The 20,917-nt window shown below is 40.9% G+C and overlaps 1 protein-coding gene across 2 annotated transcripts in view; it reads left to right on the top strand.

The window, feature by feature from the left end:
• Window positions 1–20,917, top strand: part of LAMA3 (laminin subunit alpha 3) — a 124,412-nt gene that overhangs the window by 85,185 nt on the left and 18,310 nt on the right. For both annotated transcript variants that reach the window (XM_052787573.1, XM_052787572.1), the window contains 16 exons: window positions 117–230; window positions 4,001–4,110; window positions 5,994–6,074; window positions 7,282–7,388; window positions 10,015–10,065; window positions 10,455–10,606; window positions 11,147–11,257; window positions 11,357–11,468; window positions 12,028–12,195; window positions 14,490–14,686; window positions 16,123–16,239; window positions 16,792–16,946; window positions 18,315–18,456; window positions 19,042–19,141; window positions 19,538–19,654; window positions 19,738–19,917. In XM_052787573.1, coding sequence (XP_052643533.1) covers window positions 117–230; window positions 4,001–4,110; window positions 5,994–6,074; window positions 7,282–7,388; window positions 10,015–10,065; window positions 10,455–10,606; window positions 11,147–11,257; window positions 11,357–11,468; window positions 12,028–12,195; window positions 14,490–14,686; window positions 16,123–16,239; window positions 16,792–16,946; window positions 18,315–18,456; window positions 19,042–19,141; window positions 19,538–19,654; window positions 19,738–19,917 — 2,014 coding nt within the window. The remainder of the gene's footprint in view (window positions 1–116; window positions 231–4,000; window positions 4,111–5,993; window positions 6,075–7,281; window positions 7,389–10,014; window positions 10,066–10,454; window positions 10,607–11,146; window positions 11,258–11,356; window positions 11,469–12,027; window positions 12,196–14,489; window positions 14,687–16,122; window positions 16,240–16,791; window positions 16,947–18,314; window positions 18,457–19,041; window positions 19,142–19,537; window positions 19,655–19,737; window positions 19,918–20,917) is intronic.

The raw sequence follows: 20,917 nt of genomic DNA on the forward strand, positions 1-20,917 counted from the left end.
CACCTCCACTGCTCCTTGGAAATGGCAAACAATTTCAAAATACGCTTTCCATAACCTGTACAACTTTCTTTCTGCCAACACTCACTATTTTTTTTTTCTCTCTGCTTACTCTCTAGGAATGTGGCCTTGGATTTTATCGTGAGACTAAAGGATTACTTACGGGACGCTGTGTCCCCTGCAACTGCAATGGAAATTCAAATAGGTGTCAAGATGGTACTGGAAAATGTATTGTAAGTAACTACTAATATTCAAGGAATTAATTGGAAAAAAAGGGGAAAAAACCATTTACCTTACTGCAGTATGGACTATACAGTATTGTTAAATTCCAAGCAACCAAAAATAATCCTTGCATGCCTCATTCTCAATATCTTGTACTGTTAATGAGCGTAAGTTGCATACACTTACATGTATGTTTAACGTAACTGTGGGTGATTAGAATAATTTGTGTCCTTGTTTTTGTTCTCTTCCTTCCCCTATAATTTTTGTTAGCTCATGGTACAAAAAGTCACCAAATGAGTATATATGTAAGTGTTTGCAGTTCTTTGTAATAAATATGGGTCTTATCCTGGCATATGCAGTCCTTAGTTTTATACATATATACTAGGGTTTGCCAATGCTGGCAAATGGCATATTCATGCATAGCATAGCCTTTGCAGAATCTCTTGTTTAATCAGCATTGGTAAATCTTCACTAATCTTAATCTGCAGCTAGATGGATTAAAAAATACTGGAATAAATAAGACGAGATAAAGGGGATAAAAGTTAGATTAACTAAAAAATTTCAGCCATTACAGAAGAATAGTGGGGCAGATTTTGCTCCCTGGCACACTGTATTAAACACAAAGCAGCCTCATGGGAGTGGATCAGCCCTCCTAGCAGTGGAAGTGTGACATTTGGCCGACTGTGCTTCTCCAGCTTATATCCGTGATGCTGCTTTGAACACTTTGTTCTGAAAAATTCCCACTTAAAAACTTTTCACTAATTTTCCACTTACTGTGTAAACAAGAGCCTTGCCAACGCCTTTCATGGTCTGTCTTCTCTGTTATTTCTTCCTTGTTCATGCTGCATCCATTCTGCCTGCGGTGCATTCCTGCATGTTATGTCATTCCCCTGACTTCGTCTCAACCAACCCTCTTGCTTTAATGGAAACTATAAACCAATTCAGCACATTCTGGGGGATGACTTACAGGCTGCTGCTTTGGAGAGGCAGGGCAGGCCATGACAGGAAAGTGCTGCAGCAGAGTGATAAAGATGAGGAGGTTTTACTTCAGATGAAAATTATAAAGGGAAAAAAATTGCAAATTTCACTTTTACCTCATGAAGTATGTGATTTAGGGTTCTCTTTATCCCCTCCTTCTCACAGCTGGATTAACTTTCAGCTAGATAGAGCTAGATCAACACTTGGCCCTGGGACAAAATTTAGGGCGAGCAAAGTCATCCAGCATAATGCGGTGAAAAATGAAAGCCCGGAGGGCCTGTATTTCCTCCACCTAATAAGGAGCAAGTTTGTTTCTCTGTAGAGGAGCTGTGGGACAAAGACCTGTAGTGGTGCAGAGAAGACAAGGAGGCTTCCCAGTGCAGAGTTGTCAAGTTTCATATCCAAAGTGCAAAGCTTGCTTCCTTGGCCTCCTCCTTCCTGCTCCTCGCCTGGAGCACTGGACCGCAGTACCTTCGCATGTCAGTGTCTCTCCAGTGACAGCTCCCAGAGGAGGCTCTGTGAGGCGAAGCCCAGGCTGACCCTTTCCTCTGTGGCAGCAGTGCAATCCTCCCCAGCTCAGGCAATACCTGTCCCACCACGTGCTGGTGGGAGGAGAGGGGTGCAGTGCTGCCCTGCTGAAAGTGGAGGAGAACGGAGTGCAGGAGGAGGTGGAGAAGACGGAAGAACTGGTTCTCATGTGTAGGAAAAAGCCGACCCTCTGCCGTACATCAGGCTTTGCGTCCTTGTGGTCCCTGCCTTTGCTCCTGAAAGACACGTTCCCTCAGCAGCAGCACGGTGCTGAGACTTGCTCATCCCATGACATGTTGTTTCATGTCACGTAACCCCATGTACATAGGTGTTTCTGTTGTGGCCCTGACACACTGTACTCTGGCTTCCTTGTACTACATGGGCGCATATGGAGTCAGCTGAAAGTTTTCCTTTCAGAGTTTGCAATGCATGGCGGTTCGGAGATGCTGTGACTCCAGGGGTGTCTCTGGCCCTGTGAAACTTGAAGGAAGACCTATGAGGGAGTTGCTGCTCTGGCTTCATTCCACCATGCCTTGGGAGCACTGGATTATGTTCTCCAGTCCTTCTACGCCATGTAGCTAGAGGAACAGCGTGGCACATTCGGAGTGGCTTATATGTGAAATAATCTTAAATTTTCTTCATCAATTATGGAATTGCTTCGGTTTCTGTAGACAGAGTGAGGAAAACAAAAGCCAGGAGATAAACTGGGGGGGGGGGGAGGTTGCTCCAAGATGAAACCAACACAAATATTTTTAAATACCTCTCTTTTACTTTTTTTGCTGTTTAATTTATTCTTCAGGATTATCAAAATTTGCAATAATTATTCAGAAACAGTCTGAATTTTCCATGAGCTTTTTGCAGGAATAGATGCACCAGCTTTTGTAGTGGCTGCTTTTTAAAATGGTTCCTTCTACAAACATAATGCCTTCATATTACTTTAGCTTCCCCTAGTTAAATGGCCCATATATGAACCAGAGCTTTTCCTGTTCTTTCCCAGAATGTTTCACAAGTGAGCCACAAATTTAGTTCTTAACCAAAATGAAAACAAATTAGGCGTTACTACGTGCGGAGGTCTGAGGGAAGGGCTGTTGATGTGGTTGAGGGAATCTGAGTGTGGAGGAGAATGGAGTGTAAGAGGAGATGGGAGAGACAAAACTGTTTCTCACTTGTAGGGAAAAATGCCCCTTTGCTGCAAAACATGGTAGGAGGGCCTTCAACCATAGCCCTAAGCCATCAAAGTCCATGAAATGGGAGTGCAGTCTGCTCATTGACTGCTTCCAGCCAACTTCCCACTTTCTTTTTCCATCTTTCACTTTATTAGTGCACCCTCAGTTCTGTGGGACACTGGATCAGTCTGTTGCACATTGAAGAAAACGGTTTTAGAACTTGGGAGCTTTAACGCTTCTTGAGTGTCGGTCGCATGGAATTTTTATGGCTGCTCAAAAATGTATTTGAACAACTTCTATTTTAAATTATCACTGCTTTAGATAATGCAAAAGCAACTTGCTCATCCTCTCAATTATAAATGTAGAATCATAGAATCATTTAGGTTGGAAAACACCTTTAAGATCATCGAGTCCAACCAAATGTGTGTGACAATTAGCACCAGGAAGAATGTTTCTAAAATGAGATATAATTCCCAACAATTTTATAATGGAAAAAGTGGCTCAGTTGTAGCAGTTTCAATTGTTTTCCCAGCCTTTGCTTTTCATTATTTATTCCTGTTACCCGATATAAATGTAAATTACATATACAGTGGAGAAAGTACATGAGGTTCAATTCTGATCTGAATCTACTAAGAGAAATACTTTTTATATTAATTTTGTGGATTTTTTTAAAGAATGTACTTGGGCTAAATTACTTGCATGCTTTTAAATGATATCTGCCTTCTAATTAGTGTTGAAATGCAAAATTTAAACTTCCCTTTAAACATAATGATTTTTAATTGAAATATCAAGATCTAGAGAGTGCATTAATGGAATGTTCCTTAACAAACTATGCATCTGATTGAATTTCTTTTAAAATATGTTTAATACTGCTTATTTATCTGTTGCTTTTCCACAATAGTGAGCAAATTGTGCTTTCTACAATTAGAGAATGACTGGAATCAATCTATCTTGGTCGTGAAGGCAGTTTGGCAGTAAATGCTTGATTGTGTGGAAGGGAAAGAACATATCCTCTGAGTAGATTGGCTATAATTTTTTTTTAATAATAATAATAATGCCATATTGAGTGGTAAAGCACTGTTAATTGTCTTGCTTGTTTCCTTTTGAAGAACTGTCAGTATAATACTGCTGGGGAGAAATGTGAGCGCTGTAAAGATGGTTATTTTGGAGATGCCACTCAAGGTTCCTGTCGGGTGTGTCCTTGCCCTTATACAAACAGGTACAGTAAAAGGTCATGAGTAGTCAAGCAGAGGGGAAAGGGGAGGGGAAAAAGAAAAAAAGAAAAAAATCCAACCCCAAACCCTGCTACCATAGGAGGATAATGATCTTTTTCTGTATTCTCATATCACCCAACATGGTGGGGCATCAGACCCATTTGAAGTATGTTAGACCAGCAGTAACTTGGTGCTCTGTCTCACGGCATTGCCTTTTTTAATAAGCTGAGTATTCCAGTTCTCACTGAGTTCCTGAACCACAAAGGCATGCTGCTTATCGCCTGGGAGAGCCCCAGGCGGTTGTAATGGGCTTATGTAGAATACCACCAGTAACTCCTTTGTAGTGAGAAATACAGGATGGAGGTCTTTTCCTGTATTGGGCATATCCAGAATCTTTATTGTTTACTGAAATGCAAGATGTAAGTTATCCTTAGTCTCAACGTTTAACACCATTACTCTGGCTAGGAGATAAGTGACAGCAATGAAACAAGCATTTTATATGAATTCAGAAAATTCAGTAAGATGCAAAAATAATATAAAAATATTAAAGCTCTTAAGCACATATCTAGATTTCTGAAAGAGTATGGTTGCTCTTCATGTGGAAGCTCTGTTTGAAGTACAAACATACTGAGCTAGAAAAAATTAAATTTCCTTGGTTCTAATAAGGTTGCCAGGCTTTTAAAATTGGGCAGTAAATTGCATTTGAAATGCATGGTATGTTTAGCCACATTGTTTGTCATCATTGGTCAGTTCTCAAATGTGAAATGTGTTAAATAAAAAAAAAAATTTTTTAAAAAAACAAGCTATGAATTGCTAAAGGCACCACATAGTATTTGCCAGGTGCAATAGCAAACACCAAGTAGCCTTAAGTAAGAGATTTACACTAGCAGACAACAGACAGGTTTTTCATTTATCAGGGAACTCTTTGATAGATCTGGTTTTGACAGCATTGGCCTCTTCTGCAGGTGCTTGCCTGAGGCTGACTGAACATATTTTTAGTCATCTTTTGCTTTAAGAGGGCTGAAATACCTAGGGAGACCATAAACCTATGCAGTTTCATAGCTGCACATTAGGGTGGTAAATACCATTCCTGACATAGGAAGTGCACCCCACCTGGCATTATTGGAGTTGACAACTTTCCACCTAGTCAAATTATATGTAATTCTTAGTACAGACATCTGTCTTTGATACACAGACTTGCTTTATCCAATGGTTCATAGATTAAAAAATGGAAATAGCAAACATGGCCTATCCCTGCTTCACCTCCTGCCTTCTCCTTCCCAAACATTGGCTAAAAAATGGTTTTCATCCCATAGAAATTTGAATCTAGATGAGTATGCTGGAAAGAGCAGACAAAAATATTCATTGTGTTAACCAGATATACTCTAGGGCTTCCCAAAATGGTGCACAACTCTGTTCTGCCTTGGTTAAAAAAACCCCGAAACAATATTAGCAACATAAAAATATCTTCTAATGTTTCCATCCATAAAAAAGAAAAAAAAGCTATCCAAACAGGAGGAAATGTTGTCTAGCACAGGCTATTGATTCTTGCCTAGTAAGATAAAATAGCTACACAGACTTGTTTTATGTTAGAACATCACTATTAAGGTTTATTTTAGGCATTCCTTTGGGTAATGAATTATTATACTCAGTCCAGAGGGCCAGGAAATGATTATTTTTTTAGTCTAAGGAAAGAATTTAGAGGAAAAATATGAAACTTCAAAGAATTAGTCACAGCAATTTATGTAGAGGCAATTAAATTAACTGAGAAGTAATCTGGTGGTATAAAAACTTTTTAATCTGAAAGTCATTTAACTGAGCTTAGCCTCTAGAGTGTAAAACCTATTTGATGATGTGCTCACAATAATATTTTTGCTTCTACTCAAAGATTTGCAACTGGCTGTGTGGCAAATGGTGAAGAAATTCAGTGTCTCTGCAAAGAAGGCTATACTGGAGTTCGCTGTGAACGGTAAGTGACTTGTTTCTCAAGACTGAGGTTTTTGAGAGGCACCATAAAAGGAGATATGTCTGTATTGGGTAATACATGGATGTACGCATATGCATAGTATGCATACATTTGCCTTGCCTTATCCTGCACTCTTTCTGGTAAAAATGACTCCCACTTTTTCCTTTTTCCAGTTGAAAACATTTTTCTATTTCCTCCAACATACTTGGTGCTTCAGTGTTCTTAGTTACCCAACAGCAACAATGAGGCATTTAACCCCGTACCCTTCATCGCAAATCATTCTTTCTGATGTGCTCCACAGGAGGAGCATACAAACACAATGCTGAAGCCATCTCTTTTGCTGGAAGATTGCAGTAGTTCGGCAAAGCACAAGAACAGCATGGCAGTTTCAGGCAGGCAGAGGAAGCAATTTCACTGAGTTTCAGATCCAGGGAGAATTTAAGCATAATGGAGTGGTGTTGTCTGGCCAATAAGTCATGTCTCACCTGAAGACAGTAGCACATTGTCTTGTGCTTCACGACTGTTACCTTTGACATCTAAGCTGCAATTTATAGACAGATTTTCTCTTCCAGATCTAGCTGTACCTCAGCTGCTCATCATGGCCCTTTGATCACACATTACCATTCCTATAGATCTTACAACAAAGTGACTTCTAGGAATATTAGCTAGCCAGTCTGGACAATATATTTTACCTATAAAGTATTAAGAGGTCATTCACACAGGCTGCTTTGCTGGCAGATGGCAAGAGGAGGTATCACCCAGCAGAAGGGTGATAATGTCATTCAGTGCCATTGCTGTTTGAAATCTCAACATGTGCTTGCAGTATGATCATCCTTAATATGTGTTTTCTGGTGGGATCACAGATCAGAATGGTGTGGTTTGCTGAGTTAAGCCTTGTCAAATTCTCTATGTATCTATATCTGTGTGCATTGCATTTTTTCAGATTAAGTGAATTATTCCTATACAAGCATTGTGGGAATTCTTGTATTTTTAGAAAAAAAATCTGCAGTACTTGGAAAGATATTTTTAGCATAGTGCAGAGGATACTGTAAACCAAAAATATACCCTTTTTATCTAAGTCAAGACATGAAATCAAAAGTTCTTGAAAGTTTCTTCAGGAGAATAACTGAGTTTTTTTGTCAAGGGAAAGTGTATTTCACAAAAGTAGCTTCAAATATTTAATAAAAATTATTTGTATCTCTCTATCTAGCTGTGCTCCAGGATATTTTGGAAATCCACAGAAATATGGAGGCTACTGTCAGAAATGTAACTGTAATAATAATGGACAGCTGGCTAGCTGTGACCGTCTGACTGGAGGTACGTGACAGCCTATGAATATGGAAAGGAGCATTGTTCTCTCTGGGAAGCAGAGATTGAAGGTACTTAGATCAGTTGAACTGAAGGAAAGATGTAGACTGATAGGAAATGCAGATCATTTTTAACAACAAGTATGGTTTCCTAAAACATAACACCATGGTAATACAGGGGCTGTCCTGAGTAATCAAGTTCACCCTTGTAAACCATTTTGTCATGTATTTCCCTTCATAAATACTACCAATTTTATTTTGTTTTTCTGTTTCATGGGTATGTTTTTAAATGCATTATGGTTCCTCTTCTGACATGGTTAAGTCATATCTTGCCAGCCTGTGTTATGAGCTTATGAAACTGAGCAGTCTCAAGATGCCCTTTTAAAATGTATTTGGGACAGATCAGTGACATCTTCAGAGTCTGCATCAGGCAGTGCCATCTTAGGTATCCAAGGTAACTGTGTTTACAGTGGAAGTTAGGACCTGACTCGGGAGGCTGTTTTATAAATCCTGCTATATACCATTCTGCCATCTAAGACATCCATGATTTTCCAAGTATCAGTCATACATGTACTGCACTACTAGTAAGCTCTTGTAAGAATATTATGCCACTGGCATATATTTGCTTTATCTATTACAATTATGAAGTAAAGGGCCCAAGCCTCCATTCCTCAGACTGCCTTTACTTCAATCCTTTGGGATACTCATTTCTATACAGAAACACACAGACCACTGCTCCTGAAAAGGACCTTGATTCTCCAATATTTTCATTCCCCAATAAAATTACACTTTTCTTTCCCTGTAGGCAGCTTTTCCTTCTCAGACATTAGTGAAGTGTCAAACTAATAACTCCTAATATTTCCATGCTCTTCATTTCTCTGCACTGCTCTTCATACTGCATTCAAATGACTGCCAAGGATCACCTTATCTTTCCTTGGTCACAGAAATTAGAAAACCAGCAAGTGATGTGAACTGCTGTTGGCAGCTGGTGCAATTTTTCAATAGCTAATTCTCATTTCATATTTCATCATTGAAGTAATACATCTTCATTATATTTATACCTTGTGTGGAACAGATCCAAGCAGTGGATGTTTTGTCATTCCTTTCTTTTTGAAGCAAGCGTTTGCTAGGACAGACTAATCCATAGGGCAAAATTCAACAAGCCAGTTTGTTTTCAGTTTGTCTCCAACTATATATTCTGATCAGCCATCTCTTTCTCCGCATTAGGAATAAAACTCTGTGTGATCATCAGCACAGCATGTTCTAGCAGGTTTCTTGTGCGTGATGTTTGGCACTTGGCCAGACTTTTTCATTTCATCATTTCTTGGCTGATGTTGTTTGTGCACAAGCTGTAATAATAGTTTTGTTTAATTGGTACTTCACAGCGACAGCTGAAATGTGCTTGGTGTTAGCTGAATTACACAACAGCAGAACTGCACGGGTATTTGAATTTCAGAATAATTTCCTTCGTTCTCTTACAAATATATGCTTTGTGACTTGTCTCCTTTTGGCAGCAGCACTCACTACCGATACCATTTAACTTCCTGATGACTTAATGTGCAAGTGCCAAAGGAAATGTTTGTTCCAGGCTGTTCTGTGCTGCTGTTAAAGTTCAGGTCCAATTTTATCACTGTAACCTCTCACAGTTGCAAGCTGTTGTTGACTCTTGACAGCAGCAGTCTATACCCTGAGTGCATCCTTTTCCTTCAGAGTAAAAGACATGCACAGCCCTTTTCATTTTCAAGAGGAGATCAGAGTTTGGCAGTGGGACCAAGCCTGAAAAAGGGACTTGGGCATCAAGATGGGGAGATTCCTGTCCTATATGATGGCATTTTTAGGAGCCAGTTCCTCTCCTGCCTCCTAGAAGTTAGGATCCCAGGATGTTACAATCCCCTGTGCACCTGGAGAATGTTAAGCTTCTTGTAATGGGGTCTGTAAAACAAGCAAACAAAACAGCACACCGGACAGGCAGTCACTTGTGCTAGCTTGTTGGAAAGTCTGAGGGCAATGCTTGTTATATATCACCTGTATCTGTGGTCGAAGCTCCATGCCTTGGGTTACATACAGCACCTCCTTCCATGTATACACTGTGGATTTCTCTCAAGCTTGATTAATCCCTTAATCTTGCAAGCTGTGACAGGTATGAAGGAAGGCCATAAACATTTCTCAGTTCCGTTTGGGTAAGACATCCTTTGTGGAATCAGAATCTGTGATCTGAACGTGGATGCTAAGGTAGATAAAGGGTTTGAACCTATGTCCTGGGTAAAATGCTTTAACAATATAGTCTTGGCTCCAATCCTGGTGGTGTTATTCTAGGCAAATTTTAGCAATACATTCAGCACACTTGATGTGAGAGAGCCTCCTGCTGCTACCCAAGCAGCATATATTGGGGTGGGTCACAGTCAGTTTCCTTTGAGGGATGAAAAAGGTGTTGATCTCAGCAAGGCATAAGTGGGAGCTGAATGTTTTGGCATGCTCAAGCCTTTTGGGCATTTCAGCTTGTTCACAGTGGATGGATTTATGAAAGGGCAGCACCGTGTTGTAATGGCTGCCAGTCATGAAAAGTGAGGGCAAAAATGCAATAGTAGTATTTCCATAAGAAACCTTTGGTTACTGATGACGTCTTGTGATTTCAGAATGTTTCAATAACGAACCAAAAGATGTGGATCCCAATGAAGATTGTGACCGTAAGTAACAAATAGAACTGCACTGAGATTGCCTTCTGCTGGCTTTGGATACATACTAATGACTCTTTTAAGGGTGGCAGAGTTTAAAAAGGACTGCAGGTGTCCTGTAATGAATGTTTTAAAAGCAAACATTCAACCAAACACTTGGAAAAATGATAAAAGAGGTGGTCAGCTAGCCAGATGTAAATGAGGCCTCCTCCTTTTTTCTGGCTTTGGTCACTCTCCTTAATGCTGTGCGTTTTGTTGTTGCCTTTGTTCTTGAGGCGGCACCAGGTGACAAGCATCAAAGTGTTTCCATTGCATCTCATTTATTAAAGTACTCAGTGAAATGTTGTCTGCACCAAATATCAATAATATGTATTGTTTTCCTTTGTTCATGCTTCCTCCAGCTTGTGATAGCTGTGTAATTACACTGCTGAAGGATTTGAGCACAATAGGTGACGAGCTTCAGCTGATTAAGTCTCAGCTGCAAAACGTCTATGCGAGTACCCACACACTGGAGCAGATGAGACGTCTGGAAACACGCATCAAGGACTTAAAGGTAGGCACACATAAACATAAAAGGGGATTGCAGATTAAGCGTGTAAGAGCTGAACCTAGGAACTTATTCCATGCTTTTGTCAGCTTGGAAGGAAACATACATCAACTTTTGATTTCAAATACCAGATGCTGACAGCACTGGGCTTCACTTGTTAGAAGGCAGCTATTGTTTCCATATCATGCTCTGAAAGAGAGTCAGTATCTCTGCTTTTTCTGAGGCCTGCTCACCTTGAAAGCTGTATCTCTGAGGTTTCCCTATAGCTCTGTCTTTTTCCAGCACTTCACATCTCTGCCTTACCGAAAAACCCCAACATTCCAGTTGCCAATACCAAAATTTTTCCTAAAAAATTTTCTTTGGTTGGACTAGCAGTTGCTATACTCACAGATATAAAAGCCCAGGTTTCGGGCAGCAATTGGTCAGCCTTCATGTCAGTAATGCTGCTCTTATTTACCTTGGGTAAAGATCTAACCCAGTGAATTTTTGCTTTTTGTCTCCTGTGTATGGGTGATTTATTGGAGTACTTTTTTTCTTTCTTTTCAGGTCTTATTGAACAATTACCGTTCTGTTGTTCGTAATCAGGGTTCAAAGGTAGATGAGTTGGAGACAGAATTCATTAACCTAAATCATGATATAAATGCTCTCCAGGAAAAGGTGACTTACCAAATCAATTTAAAAATACACATCTCTTGACTACATATTAGCATGCTGTATCCAGGTATTTTTAATCTAATCAGTTTTTTCCCTTGCTAGGCTGAAATAAACTACAAAGCAGCTGAGATATTATTTAATAATTTTGGCCAAACTCATCAGAAAGGAAAGGATTTGGTTTCCCGAATACAAATAGTTGTCAACAATATACAAGGTAAAATTAGTCTCTAACTCCATAACATGTTTTGGTTTATGGAATCTTTTCAGTTTATTTACAGTATTCTTAATTAAGCATGAGAGGTTTTCTTAGAAAACAACTTAATCAATTATAACTTAGACATAGCTGTGGAATTCACTCTTCCTGTTAGAAATCTAGTATATTTTGTTAGTTTAGGAGCCTACCTTCCCTATGTAGTGAATAGGGACAGAGAAGCTTTACCACAGGGACATTTAGAGCAACAAATTGACTATCCTGACTTTAGTCTGACTAGTCTGGGTTGCTATCCTAGGCTCTTTAAAGTTAGAAGCTTAAAATTATTGCTGTGAACCTGGTCATTTGGGACAAATTTCAAGCCCAGTGCCACCTTACTAGCTCTGGTAATGTGACATGGGATGCTTTTCAGCTTATATAATTAATGCAGAATGGGTCTGCTTCATTAAAGAATTTGGGAATAGGCATGTCTTTTTCAGAAAAGAGCCTGGCCCTGTCATTTGTGTCTTTTGCATAGGCTTAAGCGCATCCTCTCTTTGACTTTGACAATACTTTCTTTCAGTGCTCTTGGAACAAATAGCTGGTACAAATGAAGAAGGTAACAACTTGCCCTTGGGAGATGCTGCCAAAGAACTGGCCGAAGCTCAACGCATGATGATGGAGATGCGAAACCGCAACTTTGGCCAGCTTCAAGCAGAGGCAGAGAAGGAGAGAACAGAAGCTCAGCTGCGTAAGGGCTTCTTCTCTCAGCTTCTTACCCTCTAGAAAGATCAATCTTAAATCTGAAGCATTATTGATTGTTTGGGATGGAGTGCAGAGAGGGGCATTTTGCAACGTATCCCTGGGGTCTCTGGCAGTCCTTGGTCAACAGGAAAGTGGTAGTTCTGGAGGGGATTTAAAGGCATATTTATTTGTTATGGAAGAAAGTGAGTTGAGCTGGGGAAGAAACCCAGTAGATCCTTCTTTCATAACTAGATCAATCTCAGTGAAATAAAGATGTAGCCGATCCTCACATACTTATGCAGCGCTTCTGTGTATTATAATATATAGGCTATGGTACATGCAGCTATTTTAGAGGAATTACAGATGTAATTTAACAACAGATTTTCAGAAGCTGCTAGTGTAGTCCAAGGGCCAGATCGTACAAGGATAAGGAAGTTCAGAAGTTCTAGTTGCACTAGTTGTACTCCCTTTTATGTTCTCTGCCTGTGTTTGACTGGGATATTCAGAAACCTGATTCCGGACATCATAGAATCATTTAGGTTGGAAAAGACCTTCAAGATCATCGAGTCCAACCATCATCCATGCCCACAAAAACTACGTTCTGGAGTACCTTGTCTACGCGCTTTTTGAACACCTCCAGGGATGGTGACTCAACTACTTCCCTGGGCAGCCTATTCCAATGTTTGACAACTCTCTCAGTAAAGAAATTTTTCCTAATATCCAACCTAAATCTTCCTTGCTGCAACTTGAGGCCATTTCCTCTTGTCCTATCTCCAGCCACCTGACAGAAGAGACCAGCACCCACCTCACTACAACCCTTCTTCAGGTAGTTGTAGAAAGCGATAAGGTCTCCCCTCAGCCTCCTTTTCTCCAGACTAAACAGCCCCAGCTCCCTCAGCTGCTCCTCATAAGACTTGTGCTCAAGGCCCCTCACCAACTTGGTTGCCCTTCTCTGGACACGCTCCAGCAGCTCAATGTCTTTCCTGTAGCGAGGGGCCCAAAACTGAACACAGTACTCGAGGTGCGGCCTCACCAGTGCCGAGTACAGGGGAACGATCACCTCCCTGTTCCTGCTGGCCACACTATTTCTGATGCAGGCCAGGATGCCGTTGGCCGCCTTGGCCACCTGGGCACACTGCTGGCTCATATTCAGCCAGCTGCCAACCAGCACCCCCAGGTCTTTCTCTGCTGGGCGGCTTTCCAGCCACTCTTCCCCAAGCCTGTAGCGCTGCATGGGGTTGTTGTGACCCAAGTGCAGGACCCAGCACTTGGCCTTGTTAAACTTCATACAATTGGCCTCGGCGCATCGATCCAGCCTGTCCAGATCTCTCTGTAGAGCCTCCCTACCCTCAAGCAGATCGACCCTGCCTCCCAACTTGGTGTCATCTGCAAACTTGCTGAGGGTGTACTCAATCCCCTCATCCAAATCATTGATAAAGATATTAAACAGAACAGGGCCCAACACCGAGCCCTGGGGAACACCACTTGTGACCCTCCACCAACTGGATTTCACCCCATTCACCACAACCCTCTGGGCTCGTCCATCCAGCCAGTTTTTCACCCAGTGAAGAGTACACTTGTCCAAGCCATGAGATGCCAGCTTCTCAAGGAGTATGCCATGAGAGACAGTGTCAAAGGCCTTGCTGAAGTCAAGGTAGATAACATCCACAGCCTTTCCCTCATCCACTAAAAGACAGCAAGAACAGCAAAGTCACAGGCTTATCTCCTAACCTGGGGCACAATTGAGGAATGTGAAAGGCCTTACGAGTGATAGTAATTTCCCCTAACTCTGGACTTTGATACCTATATCTGAGTAACTCTTCTGTGTCCTGTCTTGCAGGCAGTGAAATGGGCGCTCTTAAGAGTACAATTCATTTGACCTCATTTATAAATGTGCCCGTATCTCTCTATTGATTACAGAGGAAGCTTTGATGACTAGCACAGATGTAGATGTCTACCTTGTAAATGAAATTGTTGATGAAATTGTGTTAGTTCCATATAAAAAAAGAAAACAATTCCCTATTTGTAGATCATCTTCATCCTTACTTAAATTAGAAATAGCCAAATAAATGTTTATCTGTGCTCTGTGTCTGCAGCAGCAAACTTGTGAGCAGATTTGATCCAGTGAGATGCTGAATAGCATCTCTGCTATAGTAACACTGAAGTTAGGCCTGCAAAGGATGCTCAGTATTTCATACAACCAAAGCTTTCTAATCCTAAATGTCAAGCCCTTTAGAAGGAAGTTTGTTCTGGTTCCCTTCTTCTCTGAACAAAATTTTTTTTCTGGTCCTGATACTACAGTACTGGCACGTATTAAGAATGAACTACAAAAGCACCACCAAGAAAATCATGGACTTATTAAAATTGTGAGGGACTCATTGAATGAATATGAATCCAAAATCACTGACCTTCGTGAAGCTCTGAATGAAGCAACGGGACAAATCAAGCAGGCTGAAAACTTAAACAGAGATAATGGAGTTCTGTTGGATGACATTAAGGTAATGTCGGGGTTCGGGAGAAGAAAGTTAAACCTCAGGAGATAAGAAGTGCTTTTAATTGCTGCTTTTTATCTTGCAAAGCCAAGTAGCACTAATTCTTCAGACTTTCTCCAAGGTCTCTTTCCATCTTTTGATATATGTATGCACAGGTATAAACGTAGTCTACTCCCACTTGTGGCCTCTTTATGTGACCAGGACAGCGTGACCAAGACATAGCTCTGATGAGAGTGGGGAAGGAGAGTCTCTGCCTAGCCCTTCTCTTCAGCTGCACTAACCTTTTTGTTTCCTATTCTAGATCAAATTCTTGATGCTGAGGTAATTTTTGTAATAAGTTCCTTAAAGTATTTGGCTTTTACAGCCATGAAAGATGGGAGCAATAATGTGTGCAATACTGTTAAATTATTTGGGATTAATTTTCTATAGAACTGCTTCTGAGGTCTCCTCAGAAAGGTGACAACAAACAGCTGTTGTTCCTGAGCAGTGCTGGATTTTTAGAGCTGGTGAAATAGTACAAGAAATAAGGGTGTGCTGCAGGACCTATTCTTTTAAACTAATTGTGGTTTTGCTGAAATATATCACTGTTTTAGCATACTCGTGTCCATGCATTTTGCTAACACTGCTTGAACAAAAGAATTTCTACATTCAACTGTCCCTTTCAATATTTAGTTGTACCTTTATGTACATGGACTGTATAATATGTGTGCCATATAAGTAGGCACAGTTGTGTTAAAAGATGGACGCATCTGTACAAGTTTATGATTTATGAATTGTACACTTCTCTGGTAGAGTGAGATTTGACATGTTACAATGATAGAAACCCGACTGAAGAGAGCTAACTCATCCTTACCTGCAACACCACTTGTCTGGCTGTGTTTGTGGTGTGCCATTACCTTAGAGCTGCACTGTGGATTGTCACAGGGCTGCTGTAGACCAAGAAGCTTCATTCCCCTCAGAGCTTTCAAGAGGATAAGGTGGGGAGGTTTCACACCCCCTTTCTGGTAAGATCCCCAGATGAAGGGATAGTGTAATCATTTTATTTCTGCCTTTGAGAGAACAGAAAAGATCAGGGTAGCCACCAGGGAGCTGTTTTTAAAGTTTCCACGTTTGAAATTTCTGGGTTTGAGAGATCAGACACTTAGACGGTCTGCCCTGACAGTTTATCTGAGCCGACCCGAGCTGCTTTTACTTTGAATGCTAATAACTGAACTACTGTAGCCTGCTGCCCAGCTGTATGCTATACTACTGCAGACTCCTGAGTTTTCTCGCTCTTCTAATCAGTAGGATAGCATTAGTCCCTAAACAGTATAGGCATCTGATTAACACAGCGGTAGTACCTTTGGTAAATCCTACTGCAAACTAGATTACATAGATATAGTTTTCCCTGCCTCTCGTTTTTCACCCAATCACATGTTATTCAACCTTTGATTTTTCCTCAGAAACGGATTGAGGAGGCAAATGTACATCAGAAGGGTATCTTGGATATTCTGAGCTCTGCCCGATCTTCCCTGACGCAAGCTAACAGTGTACTTGGATTATTGCAAAAGAGCAAAGAGGTATAGTTAATCTTCTTAAGTTAAGGTTAAAACCCCCAATATCTTCCTGTCACTGTAAGGGGTAGCATAGCTCAGTGGCTAAGACATGAGGCTTATCTGAGCCTCACAAAGAGGGAAGGATCTCACAGCCCATCCTGGGTGCAAGAGGAACCTGCCTGCACAGGTTTCTGTAACAGGAGCTTGTTGAGGGTTGTGATGTGTCTGAGGAAGACACTAAGCTGTAGATACCTGAATTTGGGAGAATATCTGTAAGAAATTCCATACGTGATTGTGCTATTTTTGTATTTCTTTCTGAGCAATTGCTTTTAGCCAGCATCAGAGACAGGGTGCTGGGCTAGAAGGGTCTTTGGTCTGACTCAGTTTTTACATAATGGGTCTGGAAGCATAATGTAATGACTACCAGCTGTTTCCACTAACCTGCAGAGTAAGTTGGAAGGGAATGTTTTTCCCCTTGGTCTCCTCAGGTGCAAGGTATATGTAACACTGAAGGAGACAAGGACAAAATCAAACGTGTATGAATACAGATAAAATTTTATTTTTATAAACCTGTAGGAGTATGAAAGCCTGGCTGCTCAGCTGGATGGAGCAAGGAAGGATATGAATGAAAAGCTGACAAATCACTCCTTATCAGCAAGCAAAGAACCATTGGTGGTGAGGGCTGAGGAACATGCCAAATCTTTGCAAGACTTGGCAAAACAACTGGAAGAGTATGTTGCCATTCCTGTAAATGAGCAATTTTTGTATTTAACATCCATGGTTGCAATGCTTTGTCTGTAACTTCACTTGCTTTAATGACGATTTGCAAAGTTAAAAAGAAATTAAGTTTGTCTTTTTCTGCTTCTTCATGATGTACAGATGTTTTCTTTTCTTTTTTCCCCACAAACCAGGTCTTTCTGTATTTTTCCTGATTTCCCCCCCCCACCCCAGAAGTGGGGACTCCCATAATACAGTTTTATATTACTGCACTAACACTTCATTAACTTCTTACTAACAAGAGAAAATCCTCATGTACAGCGTGGGAAGACGTTTAGAATATATTTTTTGTAGTATTGTTTCCTGTACTCATACTCAGGGATACTTTTATGATGTCAATGAATTGGGGCAAATAATTGGAAGAAATGCCATCTTGGCAGTCTTCAGACACACCTCTTTAGCATTAGTGAGGAAAATACTTCCTATAGTTTTCTCATCCTTCAAGGAATCTTCTAGAAAGGCAAAAATATGATAAACTTTATATGAAGCAAGTGTTTCTTTCTATTACTTGTACTTTAACTTGGAATTATGAGTGAGGTTTTGGAGGCCTTCTATGGTACACCAGAACAAAATGAAAAAAGTGAAATCCCGATTTTTTTTTTTTTTCCCTGTGCAAATTGTTTGCATTTTGTCATTACACCAACTAGAAACTCTCAAAAAGTTAAATTCCAAAATACCTAACTCAGCTGGAAAATTCTTGGTTAAAAAATACATTTTCGTTCATTTTTTGTTAGTTTTCGGTGTGATTTTTTTAGTGAAGAAGACACTGTTCTCACAAATACAAGGCAGCTAATACTGGGCAGTTGCATACCTCATGGGGAGTGGGTAGAAGAGATTTTGTCTGTTGTTTCAGGTTCCAGAGCTGCTGTGCTGGTTCTTGGGGAAAATACAAGAGGTCTTGTTGCTCCATCTTGTGCTCCATCTGCCGCTCCTGTAGGATGCTGGAGCAGCCAGAGATGATCTGGAAGCTACAGTTTTCTGAAATCCTCTGAACTGAAGTGTATTTGGGGGGCTGTGATCAAGGTGGCTTATTGACCTTGTGCCTTGGTGAATTCTCCCTATCTTAATCATTTAAAGACTGCTTTGGAGGCCCACAGTTGTGCTTTTCCACACGCCTGAATTTATCGCATCTTCTGAAGAATCTCTTCATATTGGTCTGCCTCCAAGTTTGATATTTTTGCAGAATGAAATTACAGATCTAACTTAAAAACATTTTCCGTATTGGCATTACTTAGAAAATACTGAGTTCAGGTCTGTTCACAATACTTCTCAAAGTCCACAGTCTTTGCAGAAGGCTGCATTTTTCACCCTGTTTCCCACAGAATAAAGAACAGTGCCAGGAAGGACGAGTTGGTAGGCTGTGCTGTGGAAGCTTCTACTGCCTATGACAATATTATTAATGCCATCAAAGCGGCAGAGGAAGCGGCCAACAAAGCTGGGAATGCAGCTGACTCAGCTTTATCGGTAAGTACCTGTAAGTGGCCAAATGATGGTATACTTGTTACAATTAGATTTTTTTTTTTAACTATCGGAGAGGCACCAGAAAAAGACCTGTGTGTCTTGGCGTTCTGTATTTGTCTGTGGGCATTATATGAGCTGCTATTCTGCATGTTCATGAATTACCCTTGGTTCAGCACTAAACAAGCTAGTTACTGCCTTTCTGATGAAGCTGTCCATATGAATGCTAACTGTTCCTTTCAGTGGAAAATAAAGAGATCTGCATAAGGCAAGCTCAGTAATCACTGATGGTGATTTTAGGTATCTAAAATGACTAGGTATTTTAGCTCTTCAGCAGAGGAGTAGTATCTAACAGCTGTGTGCTGGTAATTTCTTCTGAATGCCCCAAAATCTGTCAGAAGTTTGCTAAAGACCAGGGTTGTATTATGCTTAAATTAATCTTGATAATTGTTATTTAACGTGGTGTTCTTCACATGAAATCTCTGCCCTTGTATAGTTGGTTTTTTAAACTGGATTGGGCTCTCTCTTTTACTCTTTAAATTTTAGTATAATTATTAAAGCAGTCTTACAGTACTGTGCTTCTATTACCAGACTGTGAAGAGAGAAGACCTATCAGGAAAAGCTGCAAAGTTAAAAACCGAGAGCAGTACACTTTTGAATCAAGCACAGGAGACTGAAAGGACATTGCAAGGTACCAAGAAAGAAAGTGATAGTAGAAATGTTGGCACAGCATGACAAGCTTTCATTGAACCAAGAATTTTCACAGTTCATCAAAGCTCTGCAGCATATATTTAACCAGAAGAGGCTAGTTCCATTACAGTGGGACATCTTGTGATGGTTATTTCCAATGGCAAAAAGGCGAGAAAGTGGATTTCCTACCTCTGCTATGCTATACACTTTTGCAGTACTCCTGTCCTTGCAGTACTCCAAGGCAAATCCTTTGCCTTGTATTTGTTTTGCAGTGCGTTCAATGCTCAGTGGTGACACGAGCTGTGTAGGAGTGCAGGCTGGTGCTGCAACACCACCTGTCCAACAGAGAGGTGGTATTTCTGTTTAAAATTCATACAGGACATTCACTGTTTTGCAGCTATTGGTCCAACCCTTGAAGACATAAAGCAAAGACTCAGTGTTGCTGATGGAAAGAAGAATACACTGCAAATTGATCTTGTCACTCTTCAAAATAATCTCAATGGGATAAACAGAGGTCAGTTACTTACTGATCACGTCTGCTTTGCCTCTTTCATTTATTACTATAAGAATCTGCACATGCATTTGTGTATTTTTCAGATGACATTGACAGCATCATCACCAGTGCAAAGAACATGGTAAAAAGGGCCAAGGATGTCACAAATAACGTATTGGATGAACTGCTCCCAATTCAAGCAGATGTGGAGAAAATGAAGAGCACCTATGGAAGCACACAGAGTGCTGGCTTCAGTAAAGCATTGATGGAGGCAAACAATTCAGGTATTGCAGGTGCTATCTGAGACCTGCCATGTCACTGTCAGGTGAACATGGTCAGTTTTGCGGCAGAAGTTTTAGTCATCCAAAAGCTAGGCACCTAGCCTAAGCTAGTATTCTGAGCTTCCTTTATTGCCAGTGGAAAGGGACAGGTGCTGCAGAAGGTGATTCAGGCCATCCTGTGGTATATGTTAAAAGCTGATACCATGACTGGTCTCTAAAGACTTGGAGGCCAGTGACTAGCAGGTTACCCCAGGGTTCAGTACTGGCTCCAATCCTGTTTAACATCTTCATTAATGATCTGGATGATGGGGCAGAGTGTACCCTCAGCAAGTTTGCCCATGACACAAAACCGGGAGGAGTGGCTGATATACCTCTGGATGCTGCCATCCAGAGGGACCTCAACAGGCTGCAGAAATGGGCTGACAGGAACCTCATGAAGTTCAACAAGGAGAAGTCCTGCACCAGAGGAAAAACAACCCCATGCACCAGTATATGCTGGGGGGGTGACCAAGCTGAAAAGCAGCTTTGGAGAAAAGGACCTGGGGGTCCTGGTGGGCACCAAGTTGAACATGAGCCAGCAACGTACCCTTGCAGCAAAGGCTGAAACACAGGAGGTTCCTTCTGAACATCAGGAAACACTTTTTTACAGTGAGGGTGACCGAGCACTGGCACAGGTTTCCCAGAGACATTGTGGAGTCACCATCCTTGAAGATACTCAAAAGCTGTCTAGACACAATTCTGAGCAGCTGGCTTGAGGTGGCTCTGCTTGAGCACTGGATTTGGACAAGATGACCTCCAGAGGTCCCTTCCAACCTCAGGCACTCTGTGATTCTGTGATTTTCTACTACACTGACTAAAGAAGGGACCTAGACAGCTAGCTTAGGCTAGATATCTGTTAGCTGAAATTAAGTGAAGTAGATTGCATAGAGCCTGTGTTGAATAGAAAATAAGGGACAATCACAATCCCAAACAGCATCTTTTTTCATCTTTTCAGCAACTTTGT

Source organism: Harpia harpyja, chromosome 5 (genome assembly GCF_026419915.1).
Source record: "Harpia harpyja isolate bHarHar1 chromosome 5, bHarHar1 primary haplotype, whole genome shotgun sequence".
Lineage (NCBI taxonomy): Eukaryota > Metazoa > Chordata > Aves > Accipitriformes > Accipitridae > Harpia > Harpia harpyja.